Below are 27141 nucleotides of genomic sequence, written 5' to 3' on the forward strand. Positions count from 1 at the left end.
GCCCTCAATGCATTAGTGAAGACATTCACTCACATCTGCCGCTTGCCAAAAAGCAAGTTAATTTAACTCAGTGATACAATACAAAGCAGTTTGAGTCATCTATATCCCTGGCTATCAGTGTCCAGACAGACACCGCATCCATCCACACATGCATTAATAAAGACTTAAAAATAGACCATTGATTCCTCTAGACCTGAAATAACACGTCTGATCCTAGGAAAACAAAAGACCCAACAGGCATGATCTCAGCCAAGGGGTGCAATGCAGGTGGTTTTCCTAATGTATCTTGCAGTGGTGGTGGCCAGGTCCTGCTGCTCTCCTGGAGCCCGTGGCTGGGGAGGGGGCACTGAAGATGCTCCGGCAGTGCCAGCACTGCTGCCTCGGCTGGGCTTACATGCTAACAAACAGCAGATCAATTATTCATCAGCTAAAAGGCAGACTTCTATTACAACAGATGTTTCTCCGAATGTTTGACACTGCCCATTAACTCACCCTTTAATTTTAATTGCTTAACTAATGGCTATGTTCAAGGTTAAATGAGTTTAAGTCTTCATTCTTCTCTTGCACCACTTTATATAAAGATACCATCCGACCTAACGGGGAAAAGGGAAGGAGAAGGAACTGAACCAAGTATCATCTTTGACAGGATACAAGCAAGTGGCCAGTTAATTCTCCTTGCACCTGCCCAGGGATAGGCACAACACTCGGACCTGGTTTTCTCTAAAGCAGAGAAGCGATGGAAGGATCCCACAGGCTAAAGGTGGCCATGGGGTTGCAAAGCAAAGCAAAGCAAACCTGGGACTGCAGTTGGGAAGGAGGCGGCGTGGGGCGAGCATCCTTCCCAAAGCCAACACAGGGAGGAAACGCCTGCTCAGGGAGGCAAGAAGCTGTTTAGGTAACCCTCCAGACTGAGAACTTATGTAAGAAACTTCAGTTTGTAAGTCACAGTGGTGTTGACCCAGTACAGTGTCCCTATGCTTCCTCCTATAAATATTTATAGCCCATCTGAAGAGCAGAGTTTTCTGACTAAGCGGAGAAGGAGCTCCTGAGGAAGAGGAAATCTTCACCTCCCTGCCTGGGGCAGCAGGGAGGGATTAGTTTCTTGGAGGATACAACCCCAAAGAAGTGCTGAGCTGCATGGCAGGGGACACAGTCCTTGCCTTGCTGCTGCCATTGCATCCTTCTGGCTGATTTCTCCATTTGTTTTGTATCAGGCAGGACTATGCAGCTGGTGCTTGACATCTTAGCAAGAACACAAACACAAAAATTTCTGCATTTCATGCATAGCTACAGTCTTGCTATCAGCCAAACCAGTAAATACCATGCATTTTAGCTCTATGACTTGGTACCCCTCAGGAACGAGCAACATAGGTGCTGGAAATGCCACAGAAAGAAGCATACCCCTGTCCCCTCACTACATGCCACTGCAGGCACTAGGATGTCCCCATAGCAGTAACCACCTTCACTGCCAGGATCAGTCCCCTCAAGTCACACTAGAAGAAAACATAAGGACACATCCTGGAGACACCACATCACCAGGCAGGAGGCTTTTCCTCAGCTCAGGCAGGCTCAAAGACACCCTTTGGCATTGTGTCTGTTGAGGTAACTCAAGAACACATTGCGCCATTTTTCTAGCAGGGATCATGGATTTAGTTTGGATAGTTCAGATCTGCCCTGAAAAAATAAATTACCAGTACCAGTGGGAATAATGGGAGAGGGAGGACCAGACCCAGCCCTCCCCCGTGCAGGGAGCATCAGCACTACAGCACCCCCCATCCCAGGAGAGGGACTTGACACACATAGTCAAGGAAAACACTTTTTATTCTCTGTGTCTTACCTCACTGAGGACATGAGGGAAGGAAAGAGGCAGCAGGCAGAAGAATAAGCATTTTTTTTTTTCCAACATAGCAGAGAAAAGGAAGCATGTCTCCTTCTTTTCTGGCTCGCTTTCCTCCCTTTTTGTCTCTCCAGAAGTAAATCAGCAAAGATTAATGCACGCCATTCTTCAGGTTGTTCTTGCCCTTTAGGATATGTTGGCCCAGATACTTGTCTGTTTTGTGAACAATCTGGAGACCAAAAGGTGAGCAGACCCCATCCTAGGACTACAGGAGGCTAGGGCCTGATTTCTGCCTTGCTGGTGTAGATCTAGCTCAATTCAGTCATTACAGCCAGACCAGGCGCTAACACTACATTCCTACCAGGATTTTGTAAAAACCCTTTGGTTACACCCCTCACTCAGATTCAGGAAACCTAGTCCCCACTTTCAGTCCTGGAAGCATCCAAGGCCAGGTCAGACGGGGATCTGAGCAACCTGAACTATTTGAAGTTGTCCCTGATCCCTGCAGGAGCGTTGGACTGGATCACCGTTAAAGATCCCTTCCAACCCAAACTATTCTGATTCTATGATTTACCAATGAGGTTATAACCAGTGGCTTCGCTGCCATCATGCATCAGCCACTGCATGACCAGGCCTGGTTGTCCATGTGAGAAGAGGGAAAAATATTAAAGGATATCAGCCTGTTCCCTGTTGCCACAACCAGCGTTACACCACAGCTGTTAAGATCAGGGCTGGCCAAGGTTAAACATCCCTCTGGATCCCAGGGACACGTTAGCACAAGAAGAGATGCTCCCTCCTTCCTCACAGAGTCTCTTCCACCCCAAAACTGTACCAAGGAGAGACAGCTGAAAACCTGTGACCTTCCCATTTTGCATGCAGCAAGGATATTTCCTGGCCTTTCTTCCCAGCTAAGCAATTATAAAGTAGAACAAGCCCCTTTAGTTTAGCTTCTAAACTGAAAAGAAGTTCTCAGGTTTTTTAAGTTGTGGCTTTTTTTTTTTTTTTTTTTTTTCCCCAAGCAGGCTCACGAGGACATCCACTCATTTGATTTTGGCTCCAGCTCAGCAGCGTTCGGTAGTGACAACCATCAATCCTGCCAGACAGCCGATGGCACAGACTGCTAGGAGTGGGCGATCTCAATTTTTTGCAGCTACACTGCAATTTGCGTGGCGGTTCAACGCTAGCTGGCAGACAGCCAGGCGTTCAACATCCTCCTCCCACCCAGAAAGGTGTCTCTGCAGAGCAAGGTGCCGGGGCTGCACGACGGCTGCCAAGACCACGGCGTGAACCGTGCCAGTCCTGCAAATAGACGCCGGATCGCAGAGCTGTTAATCCCACACATTTCGGTGTCGCAAAGTTCACTGGTGAGATTTCTTTTTTTTTTTCTTCCCCCACCCACCAAGATCAGCCCGAGTGGTATGAAGTTTACTTTTATGGATGGTTCATTGCAGCCTGATTTTTGGCAGAAAAGGGGAAGGTTGCACCAAGCGCTGGCAATGTCAAGGTCCGGCTACCGGCTCGCCCCTACCCTTTGGCAAATATTGGATTTCTGAGTTCAGAAGTGAGGATTTCATTCTTTGTTCTTGAACTCATTCTTTCCATCCCAGGGGCCAGTGGAATGTAATCTCTCCAGATGCCAGCACCTCTTAAGAAATTGTAATATAGCTGCTACATACTGTAAGTGGCTTATTCATACACAGAGAAAAAATAGTAATATCCTTGGGGGACAGTTTTGAAATGGTGCACAATGACACAGTCCCAGGGACAGACAGGATTTACTTCAGCTGAGGATCCCATCCCCAATACATGCTTATTTTCAAGAGGAGCAGCAGAGCTGGCATTTCATATTTTGTTCTCGGTTTGTTTAATGTCTTTTCTTGCTGTTTAAAACCACCAGTGCTTCCTTCCTGGGGAGGGAGGCAGTGCTTTTAGGGTTACTGTAAATAATGAGAGCCAGAACAATTGGCTGAGTAAATTATCCTGTCCGCTGACACTAACAGACTCCACTGAGCTACTAGGAACTTGATCAGCTTTTTTTCCCCTCTTGCTACTGTTATAATAAAATAAAGATTTGCTGGAAGTCCCTCTTCGGAGCAAAGGAAAAGAAATGCCTCATGGAGAGCAATTCCAAGGAGCATCCTCAAAGCTCTCATTGACCAACTCCGAATTAAGAGGTTTGTCAAGAAGAAAAAGCATGCAGGAGAACAAGGGAGCCCGAAGAGCCAACTGACAGATTACCACACGACAAAGCTAAAAGGGAACTCCAAACCCTGCCAGCACGGCTGCCCGCAGAGCCTGCCAAGAGCCAGATGCTGCCACGGGGATAATATCCTTCAGGGCTGGGGAACCGGGTGCCTCTCAGCTTACTGAGTTGAGGACAAGGGGATGGAGGGGCAGCTGTGTACCCCAAGCCCATCATGTCTATAAGAAAAAGCCTGGAGAGAGGCATAGGTCTCTTTGGAAAAAAAAAAAAAAAAAAAGAGAAAAAGAAAAAAGGAGGGAATTTGCTTCTTACCCAGAAACTCCTCTGGGGAAAAAAAACAAAAAAAACAAAAAAACAAAACCAAAAAAAAACCCAAAAAAAACAACAACAACAACAAAAATTTGGAGTTCTTCTGGGTAGTGTCTTTCATATTTATGCAAAGCAAACCGCCACTTGCAGCAGGGGGATAGCAAACAGGTCAGGGAAGAAACACATAACCGAGGAACAAAGCAGGGAGCTTTGCAGAATTAGGAACCAAACTGCACATACTCAGGAGCTCAGCGCTCTCCCCTTTCCAAGCAGACTTTCATTAGTAACCAGCTCCAATGGCTCTGCAGCAGGATTATGCTGTGGAAAGGGCAAGTTAACACAGACACATCAGTGTTAACGTTACCCTTGAATGGAAGTAGCATAAACACAAAATATTTGTTTCACTGCTACTGTGCAACATCTGTTCCCGATGTCTTACTCATTCTCTGCTCTCCCTCCCTCGGGGTTTCAAAGTACACAAGGAAGAGGGAGAGGCTCCCAGGTAGCCAACACCGCTGCACCCGCTTGGAAGTCGGGCAACATCAGTGCCCCTTCAACAGCCTTTACATGGGCAAAAGTCTGCACCGCTGCACTGGAGTTTGCCCCACCTGGGCAGAGCTCTGCAGGGCAAACCAGACACTGTCTATAGAAAGTGCATTATATTTTCTGCAATTCGATACCTCCACACCTGAAAATCTATGGGGATGGCAAACCTGAAGACTTTTATCTGAAAGGCTGCAAATCTAATGCTTTCTTTAGCAGATTAAAAAAAAAAAAAAAAAAAAAAAAATCTGAAAAAAAATCCTATTTTAAACTCATATTTTAAAACCCCCTGAATCAGCCAGCTTTGGCTGCAGTGCCAAAAACCAGCGATGCAGTAAGAGCTCTCACTACATCTATTTTTCTTCCACAGAACCCTTTAACACCATGCAGTTGTAAAAACTAAGGGAGTTTGTGCCAGGTCATGATGTGGAGATAGGCTCTCCCAGGGAAACTCCCTGCACTGACATTTTAGCAACAAGGCTTTTAGATATGTCAACTTGAGAGGAGAATTAAGAGATCCAGATATCATGACTGTGCATGAGATCATCCTGAGGGACAAATTCGGGTTTTGTAGTTACATTCCTGATACCTCCTCGCACTCCCCTGTGCTCCATCAGCTGCACACAGCCGCATCGCACACGCTGAAGACCCAGTAAACGGAGAAAAACACACACAAAAAGGCCTATTTTGGAAAATCGTTTTCCTTATTCTGAAAGCAGTTGACATTTTTTGCTGGGTTTGAAATAAATGAAACAAAATCCAGAGCTTCTGATTCGAAGGTGGATAATAAAGCATTGCAAGAACTGGCTAGTATACTACTGGAAGCATGGTGAAACACTGCAAGAAAGTCACTGTGCCCATACATACTTCAGAGCAGTGTTCAGTAAGTTTAGGCATCTTTTGATGTTTGCAAATACTGTAGAACAAAGTGCTGCCTGATCTTTTAAATTCTAGTTTTACAAGCGGCAAGACTTAAAAAAAAGCGAGACCAATAAAACAGGTGGCTTTTGTTGTTGAAAGTCTCGGGTGACTTTTTAGCCTAATTTTAGAGGTAACAAGAGTTTCTGATTCTGCTCGTGCCGAGGAGTTAAACGCAGTGCTCAGAAAGTATTGCAGTTTCTCTGCCCCGCTGGAACTTGGTGCTCCCGGGAGCCAGAGCACCTCAGCCCTGTTAGCACCAGCAACAAGAAGCAGCAGCACTATCATTATTTTAGAGTGAGGCTGTGCCTGGAGCTCTGTACTTTGCTCCAAAAAACAGTCTTCCCTTTTGTGTTTAAGCCTGTAACCCCAGATTCCTCCCTCCCCGAAACTGTCCTCCTCTGCTGGGTGCAGAGCCTGGCTCTCATCTTCACTGTCTCTTCAGACGAGTCTTGCCCTTGCAGGAGGAGGTGGAGAACCACCTGCAGACACTGCTGGTTGTACCCTAGGCAATGAGGCACGAGTCAGGGTTGGGAACAGAAAGTTCAAGGTCCCAAAAGGCTGTGAAAGGCCTGAAGCCCTGCCTGCATACCTCCTGGGCAAGTGCTGCCACCCCTGTGTCACTGCACCGAACAGCATCACCGACTCCAGCTCCTCTCCTTCCCCACCTTTGAGAAGGTCCTGATGAGACAACACTGAGACTGCACCACCTCTGGATACGTGGAGCTGAACAGCTTTCAGTGCTCCTGTTTCATGGCATTGAAACTAGGACTGGGAGGCAGCTCAGCAGAGGTCCTTGCCACCTTCACGACCTCATTTGCTTACCAACACCACTGCACTGTCCTACACTGGTCCAGCTCCAGTCTCATGGGTCACAACGAGCCCTGCTGTAGCCTGGTCCCTGGCTCCCTTTTCCTAGCAGGAGGTATCTGAACACCTGCCTTTCAATTTAATGCAAGAAAAAAATAGTTTCATTAGTAATAGGCTAATTGGGTGATTTCTGAAGTCAGAACTGGAGGTTCATTTTGAAGGCTACAAGAAAGGGAAGGGAACCACATTTGGGGTTTTTCTCCTAAAAATTTCAGCAACGTTCATTAAAAAGAGACCGAAATTCTACCTTAAGCAAAAGCCTAAGACAAGGCCCAGGAGAACACAGCCTACTTTTGGCCAAGAAGATGTAGGTCCCTAAAAGTTTCCTAAAGAACAAACATAACACTGAGATCTTAACCTTGCCCACTTTACAGAAGTCACTTTTGCCTGTGTTGACCCAATGGATCATTTCTCAGGCTACCCACCTACAGACAACAGCTTACACCCTGGGGCCTCCTGTATCTTTACAGGCCATGAAATAAAACACCCAGGGGGCTTTAGAATAAGCTTGTTCTGCAGCTTGGCTGCTTTGTTCAAGACTCTGCATCCAGGTCTAGTTTGTAAGTTGGGTCAGTTCACCACATAAGCCCATTTTTACAGCTCAGCCATCACACAGCCAGTAGACCCTCCCTCCTAATCCACCTGGAAAGACAAAAGCATCAGAGCCTATGACCTGAGCTAGACATCAGGGGCAGAAAAAAGCTTTCCAGGCTAAGGGACAGGTGGGCACCCTGACAGATTGCCTGAGGAGGTTCCCACAAGCAGGTTAGACATATATTTGTCAGGTAAAACTGATGTTGAGTTCTCCCTGCTCAGGAGCAGGACAGACCAGATGTCCAAGCAAGGTCTCTTCCTGTCCTCTTTCAAGGATTTTGTGCCTGTTCTTTGACAGCAGCAGGGTGAAAGGGTTTGCTTACATAACATTTTCAGAAACAAACCTGTTAGATGTGTGAAAGCATCTCTAAAGGAAATGATTAAAAGGGAACCAGCTTCTGACAGCTGATTAGACATCAGAAGGGTTGAAATCCTAGTCACTGCAACTACTCCTGGCCAAAACCAAGATATTTTTATTTAATTTGCAAAGTAAGGGAGATAGAAGCTTCTGCTTCTCCAAATGTCACTGGTCCTCTGTAAAATAAAGTAGCTTCTGGTACATGAGAAATGTCATGACCCATTCTTGGTTCTTGTTCAGTGCTCATTGCCACAACCTGCCGCACAGATGTGATAGATTTTTGAACATGATTTATTATGTTTCCTGCCAGAGGCTCAAATGTGCACAGGCTTTCAAAACACTTTGCCAGGTAGTTACTTTTTATACGGACCCGCTATTTGCTGGCAATCACTGCCAGGCATTAGTTTGAGTCTTACCTATAGATTGGGAAGTCAGCACTGTTAATGAAATTCTTCATATTATCTGAATGATCATCCTCCCCCCACCCCGAAGCAAAATTCAAGCGATCCTTACACTCAAGGACCTACCCAAGGAACAGCAGTGGAATTTGTGATACCCAAGGCAGAATTGGCATCTTTTCTGCCTCCCTCTTGCACGCAGCCCCGCATCGCATTTGTTCAGCAAAATCCTGCTGGACTGGAGCTGCCTTATTTCCCCCACTTCGGAGACACTGTATTTTTACACTTGTGCTTTCAAGTCCAGGCTCTCTCAGTGTGACCTTGGGAACGAAGATGGCACTGTCTCGTTCCCATCTTGTGCCAGCCAGGAAGCCCAGCGCCTGCCAAGCGCCGGCCAGACACCACAAGACATCACAGAGCGCAAGGGAGGTTCTTCCGCAGCCGAAGCCAAAACAGCCATTTGATAATTAACCACCCGGATCAAGCCAGACAAGCCACGAGGCTGAAGGTGAGGATCGCTGCGCTCCCCCACGCTCTCCGCGCCCCGCGGGCTGGCCGGGAGGAGGGTAGGGGCTGACCCCAGGCCTCGCTCCCAGACACGGCGGCAGATGTGCCGGGCTTCCCCACGGTCTCTCCCTTGCCTGGCAGATGCTGGCCTCTCTGGGAAAGCGCTAAATGGATTCTGCTGAATCACTGCAGCAGATGGCTCGTAACACCACCTGGATAGCACAGAAAAAAAAGAGAGATAAGGAAGGTTGGGGAACAGAGAGTACCTAGTGTGTGGGCTGAGTTATCCCCAGGGAGAAGTAACCTGTGGATAAGGTCGTCATCTGAACTTTTGTTTCCCCAAATTCCTATGTTATTAAGACTGATAACATCCCTTTCCTAGCAATTCTGTCCCGAAGTCTGCAATATATATTGCTTCAAAAGCCCTTGGGGAAAAGCCTTCAAAACCCCTTGGGATGACAGAGCTTACCCTCTGCTGATGGAAAACGCTGGCAGCGCTGCCCGGCACAGGCTGCTTTGGCTGGCAGCAGCATCAGCCTTCATCCCCGCCTCTGCCAAACTCCTCTTGCAGGGGTAGGGCACACACAAGGCCTAAGAATATTAACGGGCTTGGGGGGCTTTTGGGGGTTTGTTTTTGTTTAATTTTTTTTTTTTTTTTTTTTTTTTTTTAAAGCCAGGTTGGCAAGTACTGTACTTCTCTGCAACACATCATCATTTTGAAAGTGCAAAGGAGCCAGCTGTGTACAGAAGCGTGCAGCTGTGCAAGAGGGAACAACAAACAGGAAACAGGTAACAATAACCAACATGTTCGCTCGCTCTCCTCCCGCTAACCAGCATTAGCGATTGCCCCTCCCCCACCCACCCCCTTTTTATTTTTTTGTGTCTTTTTTTAAATTGGGATGAAAAGAGCTAGTCAGAAGAGAGCGGAGGGCTACGGCGCATACACAGACGGTGCACGCTTGGAGAGCCCTCGGCCTCTCTCTGCAGTAGCTCACCCCCAGACATGAAAAGTGAGAAACCAGGATCCTTCAGTCCGGTTGTTACGAGAGACATCTCACTGCACAAAGTTGCCCAATCTGTGGCACTTCCAGCCAGGTCCTCCCCAGCACAAAACATCAAGTCATTTGAGACAAGAATATTCTCTAGACAGGTCGCTTACAGCCCCGCTCACGGCTTCTCCTCCTCCCAGGACAAGGCGTTTTCACATACCAACTGTACCGTAGGCTTGACTCCATTTCACTTGAGCCTAGCTTTGTCCTACATCGGCTGTTTTTGCTGGGTCACACCTGCCATTGATTTCCTCAGATAACAGCTGCTGTTTCATGTTCTGCTGTGTGCCTTCCTCAGCAAAACGGCGCAGAAAGATACTCACGAGCAAGTGGAGCTCAGGGTGGCACGATCCGACCCTGAGCACCAGAAAAAGCTGGATGGTGACGGTACTACCAACAAGCTGGAAAATACAAAGAGCCCTCTACTTCTCCACCCCAACTACTTCTCATGGGGGATCTTCCTCATTAACATGCTTGGAGGCTTATTTCACCTGCAATAAATATGGTTCATCCACACAGTGCTTCCCACAACATAGGATCCAAAAGCACCAGGGTCCTCGCCTGATGTCCCCCTCCATGGGTGAGCACGAACTCTCCTCAGCGGTTGGCAGGCACTCGGTCCAAACCCACACCCTACCACCCAAGCTAGGAAAAAAGCCATTCCTCCATGGTCTCCAGCATTTGGTCACACATGGCCAGATGCACCTGGACATCCACAACCACCCCTGTGTGTACCAAAGCCAGACCACTTAGCACTTCAAAACGAAAGCTGAAAATAAATAAAAACATTTCACAGCCCTCACCCCAAGGAGAAGCGGGCTTTGCAAGGGCAGCAGGAACCCAAGCTGCTGGCATTGGTAGGACTGACCCTTGCCAACCCAAGGAGCCCGTTACGTGCTGCAGCCCAGGGTTGGGACAGCAGATGTCCTTGGGGGTCACCCCCCTTTCCGTGGGGAAGAGCAGGATCACTCCCAGCACACCCGCGAGCTGGCAGGAAGGGAACCCTGCCTAGAAGGATCCCATTCCTTATTCAGTAAGTACGCACCCCCCACCCCCCTTTCCAGTATCCGCTTAGTGGCCTGGTTTCTTCTCAAAGCTTTTTATATTTCACATTCCTAAGATTTAATTATGTTATCAGAACAACAGGCATCAGGATTTGGAGTGCCAGAATTCACATTAGCAATTGCTATCAACAAAGAAAATGGGCACAGCATGCCCATGCCAAAGTAGATGTGGGCTGCTCTCCTCAATCTACGCACAGTTATTTATAGCCTGTTTGCAAGCCATCCACCTCCCAGGTTTAGCTTCAGGCTCGCTTCTTTCTGAGCACCCTTCTCCCCCAGAGAAAAGCCTTTTGCCTGCCCCTTCCACAGCACAGCATCCAGATTTGGGCACATTTAGCTATTTTTTTGGGGGTGGGGGGGATAAAACACTTTTAAATCTTTATCCATACATCCATGACAGCAGGTCGGAGTGAAAAAGAGTGTCGCAAATAAGCAGCTGCAGGGACGTCCACCCCCTGAAGGGTAGAAATTAAAAAAATAATTAAAAAAAAAAAAAAAAAAACAAACTATAGATTCTAACACTTCACCACGTCGGAGCCAGAGGACGCAGGACCGCTGCGCATCTCCAGCAGCTTTCCACCTTCCCCACAGATGGGGATGGTGGCATGAGCTCCACAAAGCAGGACGCATGCTTGAGCACAAGAAATACCTATTTTGAGATGATTGCAAAGAGGCAGCTACATGATAGCAGGAGGGGACATAGCTGTGCCTCCACACCAGCATTAACTGTAATTTGCCCATCCCTCAACCAGCACCATTTCAAGGCAGTCTGATTCTGCCAGGATCCTTTGCCTCCAAATGATTAAGAAACACAAGATGCAGCATGTGTAGTACAGGTGCAAACCTACCCACCAGCTCATTTCCCTCCCCTGAGCAGCAGCTGGCACCGACAGATCCCGTCTTCTGCCTTTAAGCCCAGCTCCAGCTAAAGCCAACCTGAGTTTTAAGGCAGATGTTAGTGGGAGTCGGGTCAGACCGCAGCTCCCCCAAACCCTGGAGACATTCAATGCTTAGGAGAACCCCTTCAGGCAAGTTCAGTGAGCCCAGTGGCACTGGGACACCAGTGGGCACCAGTGCTGGGACACCGGGCTGTCCGTGCCCGCTGCACCCCTCCTGCATCCATGGGCTCCTCACCCGGTCCCCGGCACCCACCAGCGGCTGTGAAACAACATTGCCCGGGGCCAGGCTGGTCCAAAGCCCGTTCAGCATCAGAGGGAGAGGTGAACCTCTTCACATCTCCCCGATGCTCTGGTTAAAATGCAGAAGTGGTGCTGGTTTTAGTTCTGACCAGCGGCTAAGGAAATACTCGGTCAGGCTCTGAGATACAGCAGCTCCTCAGATGCCTAAAATTCCACATGGCCCTGAAAAAGAAATAAATATTAGAGTACGTAATAATAGTTGTTAAAAGCACCACAACACCCTATAAAATATTAACAATAATAAAATAATTAACAATAATAAATAATAAACCCAAACACCACACGCCTTCCGCTAAAGGGGGGAGGAGGAGGAGGCAGCTCAAGCTTACAACTCTAGCACGTTTTATTTTGTGTAAATTTATAAAGACAACAATCCTAGTCACGATTGTCACATTGTACAGCACATACCAATACAGTTGCAAACAGAACTCCACGCAAAACTAAGCGCTAACAGTAGCTTGAATCACTCTTCCTGCGATTGTCATATCTAGACTAACAGTATTACACTAACACTGAAGAAAAAATAGTTCACTATAAAACAGTGATAGAACGTTTTTATAAAATATATTCCATTCCAATAGCTTCTCTACATACTGTATACTATAAAACTCTCCCACAAAAATTAGTGTCTTTAAATATACATATTTAATCTGAACTGCACCAAGATTAAAAACAATTAAAAATATCAATGATTTTTTTTTTTTTTTTACATTAACTTCACAGTATTTGTTTGTAGTAGAAGACAAATCCAGTGTTTAAAACGCAGAGCAGGACTGCTTCCTACAGAGACAGTAACCACCCCACAGTGAAATAGTTTATGAAGAGACAAGCGTAAGTGTGCCATGTTTTTAGTACTTCTCTGTAGAGTCATGAACCATTTTGAAAACATGCTCCAAGCTATTGCAACTTAAAAGTAAGAAAGACACACAGAGAGATAGCCAAAAAAAAAGTCACCTTAAGAACAAAAATAAGTGCAAACATTTTTTTACTTTAGAAATTCAAGCTATGAGGAGTGGGAACACAAATACCAGACTATGAGAACAGCATGTTCATGATGTAGTCAAGAATGAGAAAGTCTTTTTTTTCCTTTTTTTTTTTTTTAAAAAAAAAAAAAAACAAACAACTTTTGCCCCATATTCACTGCAGTACAGAGCATGCTCATAGCATCAGTTTAATGAATTATTTCTATACTAAGATCAGACACAAACTTGTTTCAACTTTTCCCTGCTCCATACGCTAATGATGTTCTTATGGCACATCCTATTTTATGATCTTCTAACAAAAAAAAAAAAAAGAAAACAAAAAAACAGAAACAGTAATTGAAGACTGAAATGCAAAAAGTGTCACAAGAATACAAAATTAAGATTACCAGCTTCAGTAATGCTGACTCTACATTAAACTCTTTACATGTTGTTCAACATGCAAAACCCACTGTTACAAAATTTAAAGTGAAGTGTAAATTAACTAGTTTTGAAATAGATTAACAGTAATAATTCCACTTCAAAAAAAAAATCTAATAAATACTATATCAAGTATCTTCAGGAGAAAAAAAATAACTTAATTTTAGTAGAAAGAAAAATAACTTAATTTTAGTAATTTTGTTCAGTGCTATTTCCAATCACAGCAAAAACAAAAAAAAAAAAAAAAATGATTAAGTAGAATAAGACCACAGTACCAAAGCCACTTATGTTCAAGATACAGTACTCTCCAACAACTTTCATATGTAACAGGTTCAGCAAAAATATTTTACAGTCAAAAAATTAGACTGAAAACAAAACCCAAAACTATAAATAGAAGCAAAATTTCACATTACATGTACATTCATAGTTTAAGAGATGAATAAGAGGAGGCTGTAACAAGTATATCCTGATTTTCTTTAAAAGAGGAAGTACTTAATTTAAAAAACAGAAATTAAAAAAAATAATCAATCCCATATTATTTATGTAGGTAGTGCTCAGTTTTTGGACCAGAGAAAGAAGGCATTGGGATATTTTTCTTCATAAAATGAAATACAGTATTTTAAGCACAACTTTTAAAAATAATCTCACTCAGTGCTTCAAATTAATTTCAAAATAAACGCTTAAGTTTCACAAGAGAACTCCAGGAGTGTCAAGAAAGCTGGTGAAGCAACGCTAATGCAGCAGAATGACATTCAAACCCCTCAGATATTATTATTATTAGTAGTAGTATTATATTTCAGTCCCACGTACATGTAACTTGAATGGGTAATTTGACTGGAAGGAAATAATCTGGTATTTACTGGCATGCACAGACCAAAAGATGATCTATTAGGCAAGTAATTGAGTTATCTGGAGTAAAACTGGTTACTGTTTACAGGCAGCCTCAGTTTCAAAACAAACTAAAAAAACACCTAAAAATACCCCAAAAACCTCCCCTGGAAAGGTGGGACATGGGGGAAAAAGTTGGGCCATGTTTTCCCTCCGGGGGTTTATCTTCATACTGCCCCTTCAAAACACTGGCAATTGCACAGAATTCGGCCCAGAGGGAATCACCAACTTCATAAAAAATAAAATAAAACAAAATTCTGAGCTGCTGATTTTAGCATAGCAGCAAACTTTTCGGACAAGATAGCAGGGCACCTCCTAACGCACGCGGTACGAGTTACCTTGAACTAAGACCACACCCCAGGAGCCTGATATCGAGAGGGGTTATTGAGCCACTTTAGAGCCGCTGTCCCCCCCAGGGGGACAGGATCAGCCCCTGGGTATCAATATGGGAATGAAAATATTCACGTATTATATGAATTTTTTTTTTTTTTTGCATGTCCTAGTGTGCACCCTTCAATATTTTGGGAGTGAATATGCTGCAGACAAAGAGTTTTTCCATCCACGTTTTATGCTCAAAAGCAGCTTTTCAGTAGGTCAGCCCAGGGAGGAGGATGGGTAGGAGGGGAAAATTTAAGTCAAGTCTCAAGGCAAAAACTTCTCATTCAGATTTTAGGACTGATTGCAGAACTATCCTAATATAATAAAGAGAATAAAAAATGACGAGTACCAAAGATGCATTCAGGAATCCTCACCCCCCTTTATAATTTGGGCCATGTTAAGGTCCCATCTAGCTCTATAAAATAAGAATACGTCTGCTTACTCTGTGATATGCGGACAAGCTTCTCTACACTGAAATGTATTTAAATCATAGTTCATCTCTTCGGACGTTTCTATGCAACATGCAGAGAGCATTAGGGGAGCTTAATGGAATCCAAAATTTTTCTCCAGAATTTGCTGATAATCTTTTTTCAAACTAAAAAAAAAAAAAAAAAAACACCAACCCAAAACCAACAAAAAACCACAAAACAAAAAACCAAAATCCCTGACCACAAAGCAAGTACTTCCAGCATGAAAACAGATGCTAAATCATTGCAGAATTACTTAGATCATTTCACATTAATAATGTAACATGGGTGCGCAAGAGAAGACCTAAAGAACAGTGCTGAGAAGGGAGGGTGGCAGGAGAAGGGGGGAGATGGAAAGGTGGAAGGATTGCATTAAAAGGCCTCTGGAGTGTATACCTCTGCATCTTTTAAAGATCATATACCTGAAGTGAATATCACTAAAATAAAATAAAGGGGAGGGGGGATAAAAATTCAGTTGCTGCCTTTTTTTCCCGTCGTGTTTTAAAAGGGGGGGGGGGGGGGGGGGGGGGGGGGGGGGGGGAGGGGGGGAGAGGAGGTGGGGTGGAGGAAAAAAAAAAAAAAAAAACCAAAAAAAAAAACCCCACACATCTCAAACAACCAAGGACTTGACAAGGCCACAATGAAATTTGCGGATATGTCTGTACAAATCCCCAGACTGCGTGAACCGTCTCTCGCACCACTTGCACCCGTGGGGTTTCTCCCTGGTGTGCACGACCGCGTGGCGGCTGAGGTTGTGGGAATACTGGAAGCTCTTTCCGCACTGGCCGCAGGTGTAGGGCTTCTCCCCCGAGTGAGTCCTCTCGTGCCTCTTTAGCGTGTACATGCAAGAAAAAGTCTTTCCGCAGAGGGTGCAAGTGGGGACCGAGCCGTCGGGGGACAGGCGGGTGCGGGAGCCGTCCTTGTCGCGGAAGTGGGAGCTCAGGTGCAGCTGGAGGATGTGGGGGCTCGGGAACACCTTGCTACAGAGGGGGCAAATGCAGATATGCCCGGGGGGCACGAGGACGCCCGAGGAGATGTCCGACGAATCCATGTCGTCCTCGCTCTCGTCTCGCTCTTGATCTATATCCTCCTCTCGGGCATGAGAGCTGCCATTCCCCGCGAACATGTGTCCTAACCCTGTCACTAGGCTTTTGGCTGAATTCCCAAAATGCTGACTCTCCGGACTCCTGGCTTCGCCGTCCTCCTGATCTGACAGCAAGTCTTGTTCATCTTTAACAAGTGGCTCGGTACCCTGCTGCTGGCTGTCGGAAGCCAGCTGTCCAAAGACATAGGAGGGGTGTAAGGAATCTCTCCCCGGCACAGGCTTGAAAGACAAATCCAGCGCGCAGTCCACATCACTCGAAGCCAGGGTATGGTTAACAGACCTTTGGGACAAAGGTCCTGTGGAACTATTGACATTAGCCTTTGTTTTTCCAGCTGCTGCAGCGCACGGTTCTGCCTCTGTCGGCACAGAGCTGACACTTATATGATCAGAGGACCAGGCGGGGTGACTGCTGACCTTTTCTTTGCCTGCTGCTCTCTCGTATTCTGCAACGCTGAATTTTTGTTTGTTTCCTGGGTCAAACTCGTGGACTAGGGGCACTCCAGCGTCTAGAAAATGCTCCGCTTTCTCCAAACTAGCCGCCTCATCATTAATCTTCTCTTCTGAACATAATTCTTTATCTTTCAACTTGCCCTTGCAGACTTTCACAATGTCATACATGTGAAGGTAGCTAGCCGCAGCCAGCACATCTTCGACCGGGAGACTGTTGAATTCCAGCTTTCCCTCGTACATGAATTCGAGCAGCAGGCTGAAGGCAGGGGCTGTGACAATGTCACTGTTCAGATGCACAATATCCCTTTTGTCTAACTGGTCCCTGTAGAAAAGATGGAAGTACATACTGCAAGAGGCAAGAACGGCTCTGTGAGCTCTGAATTGAGCTTCTCCAACTAAAACAGTACAGTCACACAGGAAGCCCTGGTGACGCTGCTGACTCAGACACTGCAGCAACTGGCGGCTATGGTCTGGAAACTCCATTCTTCCTTCATAACCTGTTCAAAACAGGAAAAACTTGAATGCTACTGTAAACTAAAGCCTCCTAGCAGCTGTAACAAACAGATCGGCTTTTTGGTAACACAAGCCAAAGAAACAGCCTTGGAGATAACGTTTACTGTTAATTGTCTGTAATAGTTTTATTAAGGGGGGGGGGGGGAAGAGAGAAAAAAAAAAAAAAAACAACAACAACATGCTTCTCATCCTTTCGCACCTGCTCCGAACAGGAAAAACTTGATTGTAAGTAAACAAAAGCTAGTAAAGCAGCAGCCCCTCCAACCTTTGTTTCTCCCCCTAAGCACTTTAAGAAAATTAAGAGGAGGAAAGCACATACACACGCGCAAAAAAAAAAAGAAAAAAAAGAAAAAAAAAAAAAAAAAAAAAGCAAAGCACGAACTCCCAGGCTGCCTTCCCAGCAACGCTAACTCGGGGCATCTTTTACTAAAGCATATCACCCACGTCACGCACATACACACACACATTTAAACTTTATCCCCAGTCGTTATGCACCGAATCACAACAAACCAGCGGCGGCTGGCGCTGGGGCAGCGGCGCTTCTGCAGGGCGGGGGGGGGGGGGGGGCAGAGCCGGCCCCGGCCCCCGATGCGGCAAAGGCCGAGGGGCTGGGGGGGGGGGGGGGGGCGGTGAAGGGAAAAAGTTTCCCGTGAAGTTCTGAAAAGCCAGGGAGGGGAATAAGTGGTGTAGGGACGGCGGGAGGGCAGGGCTGAGGCTGCAGCCGGCTACCTGCGGCGGCCGGGCGCTTACCTTCCCGCGGGGCGCGGCGGAGCCGGCCGCGGGCGCGGAGCCGGGCGGGCAGGAGGGAGCGCGGGCGCGGTGCGTGCGCGAGTGCGAGCGAGGCGCGGCGGGAGGGAGGGAGGGAGGGGAGGGAGGGAGGGAGGGAAGGAGGAGTGCTCGGTTTGCTAATTACACCGCAAGCTGGAGAGTCAGCTGCTCTGACTTCACTGCGATGGAAATGCTACCTCCAGCTGTGCGCCTTTTAATGCCATATGTTACTCCAAATCTCGCTACCAGCCAACCACAGCTTGCTGCCTTTTAAAGTTCCAGCAGCCCCATTTATAGCCCGCGATTAAATCCCACAAACTTGCCCCGAGCCCGCCCCCCCCCCTCCATACTCCCCCCCCCCCCCCAACCACCCCACCCCCGAACCCCTCCCCACCCTCCTCCTCCTCCTCCTCCCCCCCCCGCTGCAAAGTTGCTCCCCGCAGCCCGCCGCCGTGACCTTCGCCGGCGCCCGGTTCCGCGTAGCGCGGAGGGGGCGGGAGGGGAAAAGGAAAACCGCGGAGCCGCTTTTCAGAGCGCGCCCCCCCCCCCCGCTCCCCCCCCCCCCCCCCCCTTTACAGCCGCGCTCCCCAACTTTGCAGGGAAGACTTTCCCCTTGCAGGGGCCGGGGGGCGGGTTTCGCCCTCCCCGCCCGGCTCTCCCCCCGCACTCACCGGCGTGCGGCGGGGCTCAGCGTCCGCATGTGCGCGGCGCTCCGCGGGTGCGGCGCGGGGCCGGCGGCGCGGCGGTGTTGTGGAGCAGGTTGTTAGCCGGCCGCTCTCGCGATACTTTCCCTCCGAGCCGCGGGTGTGCGAGTGGGGTGTGTGTGTGTGTGTGTGTGTGTGTGTGTGTGTGGTTGTGCGTGTGCGTGTGTCCCCGTCTGGTGCACACAATAGCCCCCGCCGCCCCGGCCAGCCCCGCCGGCGGCGGCCGGTGTGCGCTGCCGGCTGCGCCCTCCCCCTCCTCCTCCTCCTTTCTCCCCCCCCCCCCCCCTTCTTCTTCTTTTTCTTCCTCCTCCTCCTCCTGCCCCCCCCCTTCCCCTCCCTCCCCTCCCGGCCGCTGCATTGGCAGCGCGGCCGTCCCGCTCCCAACTCCGCTGCGCCGCCGCGCAGAGAGCGCGCACGCCCGCTGCAGGCCGACGTGCCGCGGAAAAATGGGGGGGGGGGGGGGGGGGCGCTGCCCGGCGGAGAAGCGGAGGCGCCTCCGCGCCCGCGGAGGGCGAAGGAAAGCGCGGGAGCTCGCGCGGTGCCTGCCCCGCGACGGGGATGGGGCGAGAGCTGCGGCGCTTCCACCCCCCCCCCCCCCCCCCCCCCCCCCCCAGGGTTTTATCTTGAGTTGCGCGTCAGCTGATAAATACCAGCTGCCTCCGGGTTTTTTCAAAATGACCTTTCCGGTAGTTGATTGGAATTTTAACGTTTAATTAGCTGCAATCCTATCAAAAGTGAGCGCCCTCGCAGGGAGGGAGCGTGGCGGTGCGGGGCCGGGGTTCTTTCCCCCCCCCCCCCAGCCCCTCCGCGCAGCGCCGGGGGTGAAGCGCGGCCGCCCGCGGAGCGGGTCCGGCTGCCGGAGCCCCGGGGCCTCCCTCGGCCCGTGGGAAGCCGGAGCGGGGCTGCTGGGGGGGGGGCGGGGGGGGGGGCGCGGAAATGTCGCTGCCGTGGGTTGTCCCGGGAGCTTCGGGGCTGCAGCGGCGGCGGGAAGGGAATGGGGGGGGGGGGGGGGGAGGAGCGCGGGGGGGGGGGGGGGGGGGGCCGTGGAGCGCTGGGTTGGGACTCCGGGTCGAGGTTGGTGTTGAGGGTTTCGCGCTGCCCTTGGGGACAGAAAAGGGGCCGAGTTGGGGAGGGGTGGCGGGTTGGGGGGAGCGGCGCACCGGGGCCCATCCGGAGCTGCGCTGCGTGGTGCCGGTCGGAGCCTCCAGCCCGCGCCTCGCCAGCCGCCAACAACTAAAGCGGGGAAACTAATTTCTCTTCCTTCCTCTCGGTTGCCTTGTCTAGATTATAATATCTGCAGGATAGCAACTTTTTTTTTTTTTTTTTTTTAAGCGTGTCTTTCCTAATGCACAATGGTAGCATTAGCACCTTAAAACATCAGGTTTCTTGATTGATATATTTGTTACTAATTTAATCCCGTTCTTTGATATTTTATCTCTCGGCTCTTTGTCACAGAAGCCAGGGTCTACATTTCTGACACCGCTTTTCTCTCTCAGACCCCAACTATTTAACTCCATTGGCAGCGAATGCCAGGATATTTGGGTGGTTTTTAAGCATTAATGACTGCATTGCCACAAAGCTCTTCTCAGGTATTTGGTAATGCTGTCATCCAGACCATTCAAACTGGGAAGCTCCAGCCCAGAAAGCAGAGGTGCCCAGCTCCAGCGAAAGAGTTAAAGGTCCTGGGGTTGAATCTGTCACCGTTCAGTAAAGCCCAGAGCTTTATCTATTTGTCCACGATGGCAGGCACGATCAGGGAACGGGAGCTCTCTGTCCTTTTAAAGACAGTATTATCCTGCAGTCGCAGCCTGATCGTACAGGCTCTACCAAAGTGGAGCAATTTCTTCCCCAAAGCGCAAGTGCCGTTTCCATTAAGTTACTCTGTGGATTTGTTGACTTGCAGAGTTTCAGTGTCTTTGTACATCGGAAATGTTAAGCAGTCTCTTGTATTCAGCTGAATTATGCTGCTTGGCAGAAATCCCTTATTTTGTGTAATTCATTGTTCATTTTTCCCTCTCCCCTTTAATAATAAGGGAAGAAAAAAATAAGATAAAAAACAAACCGAGGCTTTAATTCCTGTTTGGGCACTGTAAGCTAGGAATAATTGTCTCCAATCAAGCAGTGTCTTATTTTTAGTAAACCAATTACAATTTCACAGTAAGTCTGTGGTCATTACCAAGTTCGAATGTCAGAAATCACAACAGCAGGTATCCATTTTGCATGCTGTTGCCTTCCTTTTTCAGGGCTCAGAAATACTATACTCACCTTCACACCAAGGCAACGATAGATACAATACAGGTGTTGTACTGATGTAACTACGGTTGTATAAAATACTGGTAGTACAACTCTCTAATGTAAACAAGCCCCAAGTCATTGCTGGAGGCAAGGCAGCAGGAAGAACTGCCCCCAAAACTTTAATCCGAGGGCTCCTGCGTTTCTGCAGGCCCTTGTGAAAGCACGGCATGGAAAGCAAACCATCTGCTTTCATCTCCCCGGCCCCCGAGCCCTTTGCAGGGTAAGGCTCCCCTACCACGAAGCTCAGCGGAGGCTCCGTTTTCAGCCCTTCCTCAAGGGAACGGAGCCAGGCAGCAGCTGCTCGCCCGATACGGAAAGTCTCCGACCGGTGTCCGTGCTTGGGGGAGATCACCACCACCGTGCTGCCCGACCTGAGGATGGCTGGACGTGAACAGGGACTGGTGGAAGGTGGTGGGAGCCACCACGTTGGGCATCCTTGTGCTGCCACGTGCATTCCTGGGTCCTGCTAAAACCCTCATGGGCACCAGCCAGTGCTTGGCTGCTTATGGAGCCTTCTGGAGTTGAGCAGAAAGCCCAGGTTTAGGGCAGAGAGTCTGAAAATTAGTGGTGCTGGCAGGGCTTTTACTTGCCAAGCAAGGCTAACCCCGCTCCTGGTTGTTTATGCTGCCTGGACACCAGCCAAAGCCCACAGAAATTAGTAGAAAAACCAACTGGATCAGGTCCATAAAGCCTGAGGACTCACTTCCATTCTTACCCCTTTGATCCAACAAGAGTATATATTTACTGAGTGGGGCCTCTCTAGCCCTCTTTGTTGGCCAAATGCAGAAGTGGTAGCAACAGGTTTTTCATGCAATTTAATCGTTTTCTCTCTCACCGCATTGGGCAGAAGCCTCTTTGTGTTTGTTTCTACATGATTTCAGTGCTTTTATGTTCTTTTTTTTTTTTTTTGGTTATTGTGCAGGGCATCTTCTTTGTGGTAGTCCAGTCACATTTCAGAGGGAGAGTCAGAGCCCAAGACTCTTTGATACTTGTAGATGGTGGAAGATATTTTAAGTGCATTGGTCGTATTTGCAGAAGTTCTCCCAAAGTTTTCCAAAGGTTGATTTACCTCATGCAGATAGCAGCAGGCATTAGAAGGACCAACTGCTTCATTCCCTCCTCTGAAACAGGGAGGAATTTAACCCCAAAGGATGCTGAGCCCTGTGGTGGTAGGAGAAGGAGCTGTCATTGGTGTCCATGGGTCTTCCCCAATTAGCAATCTGCTCCAGCACTTACACTGCAGTCAAATCCAAGGTCAGTGTTTGAGGGGTTGCTCAGTTTGCAGTCAAGTCATAAATGTGGGCACGACCTTCCCAGAGATCTTTTCAAGCACGTCATCTAAGACTGAAGGAAGCATTAACTTGCACTATTGCCATTCCAGACATTAATCAGAACATATATTGCAGACAGCCTCCTCAGCAGTGTGCTTATGTGAGTCGTATTTGTTTTATAGCTGTCCTGCTGATTTCTCCCTGATAACGAGACCCTGTGTGCGCTGGTGTATTTGTGAGTATATATTGTAGCATGTAGAGACATTGTCAAATCATCCTACTAAATGGATAGGCTCATAGCGCTAAGCTGCATATATAAATTACATATTAACTTGTTGTATTTGCTGTAGCACGGCTATCAATAAGGATACACCAACCTAGCGAGATGCAGTAAGAGCGCAAAGGACTCTGCAGAGGTACCGGCTGGCCCAGGTCACATTTGACTCTGCAGCAAGAGCTTGGAACATCCATCCCCATCTGAACCAGCCAGGCGTTTGCTACCCCGCCTGTACCTCAGCTCCCTTGTCGGTGGCTGGGAGATGGCTTCCTCGCAGTTACTCATCTTCCATAGTTGCACGCAGCTTGCCTCACCCTCAGCTTCTGGTTGGTTTTGCTACAATCCGCTATCTTCTGGATTTCCAGAAATGGTGAAGGGAAGGTACTTTTTTAGCCTTCAAAGATCCATTGTTTTTTCCGTAAAGGGAGCATGCTGCTTGGTTTGCAGTGGTGAAGGAAATTTGCGTGGCATTGATAAGGCACATTCTCCTCTTTGAGTGGGTTTTTTTTCCTCTTTCACCCTTGCTAATATTTTAATGTTGCTTGGGTTTTCTTTGGCACATTCAAATATAATATACATTTACTTAAAAAAACCTAATATAATTAAACATGTTATTTCCTTTTTAATATTTTTTTTTATTTATTTATCCATCCCCAGCAAGGAAATCTGGGAAACCACGTTATAAATTAACAGGTGTATAGAAGTTTGTAGCAGGATATATAAGGAATGAAAGTGAAAGGCCATAAATACCAGTGGACAGTAAGAGACAAAATTGGTGTCTGCTATGGGACCAGGCGTAAGATTTATCAGGCACAGACAAAAGTCTTTAAATCAGAAGCTGATGTATTCTCAAACAAGCTGAGCAGCACTGCTAGGATCCAGTGTAGAGTTACTAATTTCTTATTAAAGGAGAGGTTCTTAATTGGCATTGCTCTATTTGTAAGCAAATAATACACTGTGTTAACAATGCGTTTTATTTTAGTAACTCACAGAAGAAAAGAGGGCTAAATACTGCAGAAATGTTTTGCTAGATTAGGACTGGGAAATCTCACAATGGAAATACTTGCTAAGCAAAAATATAACCTAGAATAAAGGGCTTCATGCTAGCAATGTTCTGGTACCAGTTTAGCAGCAGTTCCTCAGAAAATGTTTTGTCCCAGGATAAATCAATTTTACCTCCAACTGTTACCCTGAGCTTTGTAAGGCAGGGAGTTGGCGTACCTGTCCGTCCCACTGTCTGTACCAGGTCTCTTAAGCAGGATCCTCTCTTGGGACTTGTGGGGTTGGCTGAACATATTCTTAGAACAAGTGTGGAGATCATCATTAGATAAATCTGCAGTCTCAGAGCATAAAAGACTACCTTTTCCCATGTGTGTGGCATATAATCTCAGTCTTCTCTTGATTTTTGGTTTTCCATGAGGTTTCCAAATCAATCCAGCCTGAGCAAATATAAACAAGCATAAGCATCCCAAATGCCAGTTAAAATAATAAAATCCCAAACATCTCACTTTTCTCTATTCCCAGACTAAAATCTTCCTGTGGTACACAGTTCACACCATCACTGCTGCGATCTCTTTGTTGCTGGCCGTAGTGATGGCCACTTCTGCCCTCCCAGACCCATCCAGATAGCTGCAGCAATCACCTCTTCTCTTTCTTTACCCTTTTATCGGGTGCTGAATCAAAACCAAGGTCCTTGCTCCCACCTCCAAGACCCTCTGTAATTTGGAGTGCTCACACTTGGTATCATCTCCTAAACCCATTCCCTACCCTCACTGGACATTTTCTTCTGCCTTCACCCCTGTATCCTTTTTGTGCTGTCATTAGGCTCCTTCAGCATGGGCATCTGTCTTGCTCTTCTCCATGCCTCAACCTTTCCTTGGTGTCATTCTCCTCAGTCTAGTCAGAGGAGCTGGGATGAGGATTTGGGGAGAAGCGGCACAGGATAGGAGGGATTTTGGGGTGAGTCTGGAAGCTCTGTGCAGTGAGAAGCTGGGTTCAGTGTGCTCCCAGTCTCTGCCTGACTCCCTTGGGAGCCTGGATGCCAAACGTGCACCTGTGAGAGTGGTCTAGCCTGCAGGCATGGAGAAAGAAATGAGAGGGTGGGCATGGGGAGAGCAAGGCAGACCATTTTTCTATTCAGAAAGAGCTGCTGCTGTCTCAGGGCTTTATAGTAGCCATCACGCTGGTTGCTCCACTTCCCTCTGATGTATTCCAGGTGGAGGGGAAGTCCAGAGAATGTCCTGTAAGAAATGCAAATAAAAAGATCTTTCTAGACTTCCTTCTCTTATGTACTGTCTGCCAAAACCTTTGCTCCTCTCCTTTACTGTTTTGCCTATGGATGCATTTTATGCTTTTATCTTGCTCTTCTGGTAAAAGAAGAAGTACTCGCTGTGAGTTTACATAACTTGCCTTTTACTCCTCTGGAAATGAATGTAGAACTTTGGGCTTAATTACAGTCTCAGGATAAGTCCTGTTTTAATGAATCACTGAAATACATGAATAACATTAAGTTTCAGACTATGGCTGCAGAGTTGGATACTTAAAGCTGGTCGCCTCGGTGGGTCTCTGGGGAGCCGAGCACTTAGCACGCAGGTGAAGGTGCAGTAAGGGGGAGGGGGCTCCCTGAAACTAGGGCATAGATTTGAATCTAGCAGCAGGTAGACCCCTCAGCCGGTGGAAGAGTTTTGATTTCATACTTGTGTACTGAAAACTTTGCTCCTGCATCACGGCTTCCCTGTGCAATGAAGTGACAGATTTCACAGCATTGGGAGTTCAGGCTATCATGTTACTGAGTTCCTCCTGCAGCCCAGCAAAGAACCTGAGCTCAAGCTGCACCCATGAAGGGGAAAGTTTTTAGTAGTTTGCTCTTGGAAACAAAATGGGATGGTAGAGATATCAGGAAATGTGCAAAGCCTTGGGAAAAAATACGTGCTCATTAAGACGTACTCCTGATGCTTTTGCAAAGTGTCAGTCTGGTCTGGCGAATCTGGTGTCGCTTATTAAAGAACATTTGGAAAAAAGGCTTCCAAAAGACCCTCAGCACCACACTTAGCTGGAGGTCAGCCTGTAGCAGTTAATAAGTGAAAGGAAACAAGCTGGAATGGTGATCACCTGCCGGGGACCTGCAGGCTTCCCTGGTAGGATGTCACCCGGCCAAAGCAGGAAGGGATGAATGGACCACTGTTGTGGAAATGCATGAAACTAAAAGGAACACTAAATGGACTAGGAGATTTGCATAAGAAGCAGCTGTGGGCCAAAACCCTGTGTTTTTTACATCTCCCTTAGTTTGGCTGACCTTCAAGACCCAGACTTCAGGATGGGCCTAAATGGTCCATTTGGCTGCAGTGACTGGAGAACCTTAGTTTGCGTAGCCAGCAGCGTACGCAAGTGATGTGCTGCTACTCATGTCTGCCTTTAATTCCATCGTCCAAAAGGCTAAGTACTTATTTTCGGCTGAGTGAAGCAGAGATAGCCTCCAGCTCAAGTCTAGAGCAACGTTCAAACTACACCTTTGTAATTGGGGTACTCTCAGCCTGTCTGCTGTGTCTTAGGGATCAATATGGGAGAGGATTTGTGACTACACATATTTAGACCAGACTTGTAAGAAGGCAGGGAAAGAAAAGGAAAGTAGAGGTCCTTTTAAGATTAGTTATGATTAAAAAAAAAAAAAAAAAAACAAAAAACAAAACCCAATACCAAAAACCCAATGTGGAATTTTTGTTTTCTGTTTGGTTATTGGGAGTTACACACGAACTCTCCCAACTCTTCCAGTGCTGCATTTGATGCAGAATCAATATTGAGAAGACCGGCTCTGATACAGAAACTGAAATCCAAACAATCTCTCCCTCCTAACTAGGAGATCAGATTGCTCATTTAACTCAAGCCCACAGGTAAGGTGGGCAAATGAAGAGAGGTTTATATAGAGGAGAGATTGAAAAGAAAGAAATTGCAAGTTAAATGGCATTTGAAGTGATAGGGAACTCTGGGGAAATAGGCAAAACCTGAAGAGCAGCGAAAGGATAAAAATGGTGAAGTTCTCTAGAGAGACTGAAAAAAGTACATTTTATTTACTGGAAAAATAAGATGGGTAAAGGCTAAATCCCGCAATCCCTTACTCATGCAAGGAATCCTGTTGACTTAAATACTTGTGTAAAAGTATTTTCTGTGGGTAAAGGATTTGTTGGACTGCGTCCAAAACCAAGCTAAGGTTGATGTTTTCACAGAGACAGCAGTCTTTCGTATGCCACCCCGGCTAGTAAATGACAATCATGGGACACATTTTACAGGATGCACCAAATAAATAAGAAAACCAACCCTTTGGCGAAGGGTGCGGGAGGTTCGGGGTGGCGGGGGGCTGACAGGAAGGTGACTCAAGGCCTGGGAGGTTGGTCGGTGGTTACGACTCTGCCGTGGCCGAGCGCGGACCCTCTGCCGGAGAACGCCACTGCCAGCACAAACTCACACAAGGTTTGGCACCTGGCCTAGAACAACACAGGGCTGTTTTTTCCCTTTTGTGCTCGACTCTGTTGCACTGGGACAATGTGAGATTTTTAATTTTATATGCAGAAGGAATAGAGAATGCAACCTTTTTTCTCTTTTTTTCTTTTTCTTTTTTTCTTTCTCTTTTTCTTTTTTTCTTTTTCTTTCTTTTTCTTTTTCTTTTTCTTTTTCTTTTTCTTTTTCTTTTTCTTTTTCTTTTTCTTTTTCTTTTTCTTTTTCTTTTTCTTTTTCTTTTTCTTTTTCTTTTTCTTTTTCTTTTTCTTTTTCTTTTTCTTT

At 47.3% G+C, this 27141-nt stretch overlaps 1 protein-coding gene across 2 annotated transcripts; it reads right to left on the reverse strand.

The window, feature by feature from the left end:
* Positions 1-15550: 15550 nt before the first annotated feature.
* On the reverse strand, positions 15551-18688 carry ZBTB42 (zinc finger and BTB domain containing 42). 2 transcript variants are annotated; one of them, XM_042799289.1, is made up of 2 exons: positions 18490-18688; positions 15551-17034 (listed from the first exon to the last, which is right to left on the reverse strand). In XM_042799289.1, exon 2 carries the CDS (start codon positions 17018-17020, stop codon positions 15593-15595), a length of 1428 nt encoding a protein of 475 aa, XP_042655223.1. In that variant the 5' UTR covers positions 17021-17034; positions 18490-18688; the 3' UTR covers positions 15551-15592. The 2 variants fall into 2 exon arrangements, with proteins under 2 accessions (XP_042655223.1, XP_042655222.1); XM_042799288.1 differs by lacking the exon at positions 18490-18688 and adding an exon at positions 17801-17840.
* Between the last annotated feature and the right edge of the window lie 8453 nt (positions 18689-27141).

This window comes from Tyto alba, unplaced genomic scaffold (genome assembly GCF_018691265.1).
Source record: "Tyto alba isolate M040663 unplaced genomic scaffold, T.alba_DEE_v4.0 Super-Scaffold_29, whole genome shotgun sequence".
NCBI classification, from domain to species: Eukaryota; Metazoa; Chordata; class Aves; order Strigiformes; family Tytonidae; genus Tyto; species Tyto alba.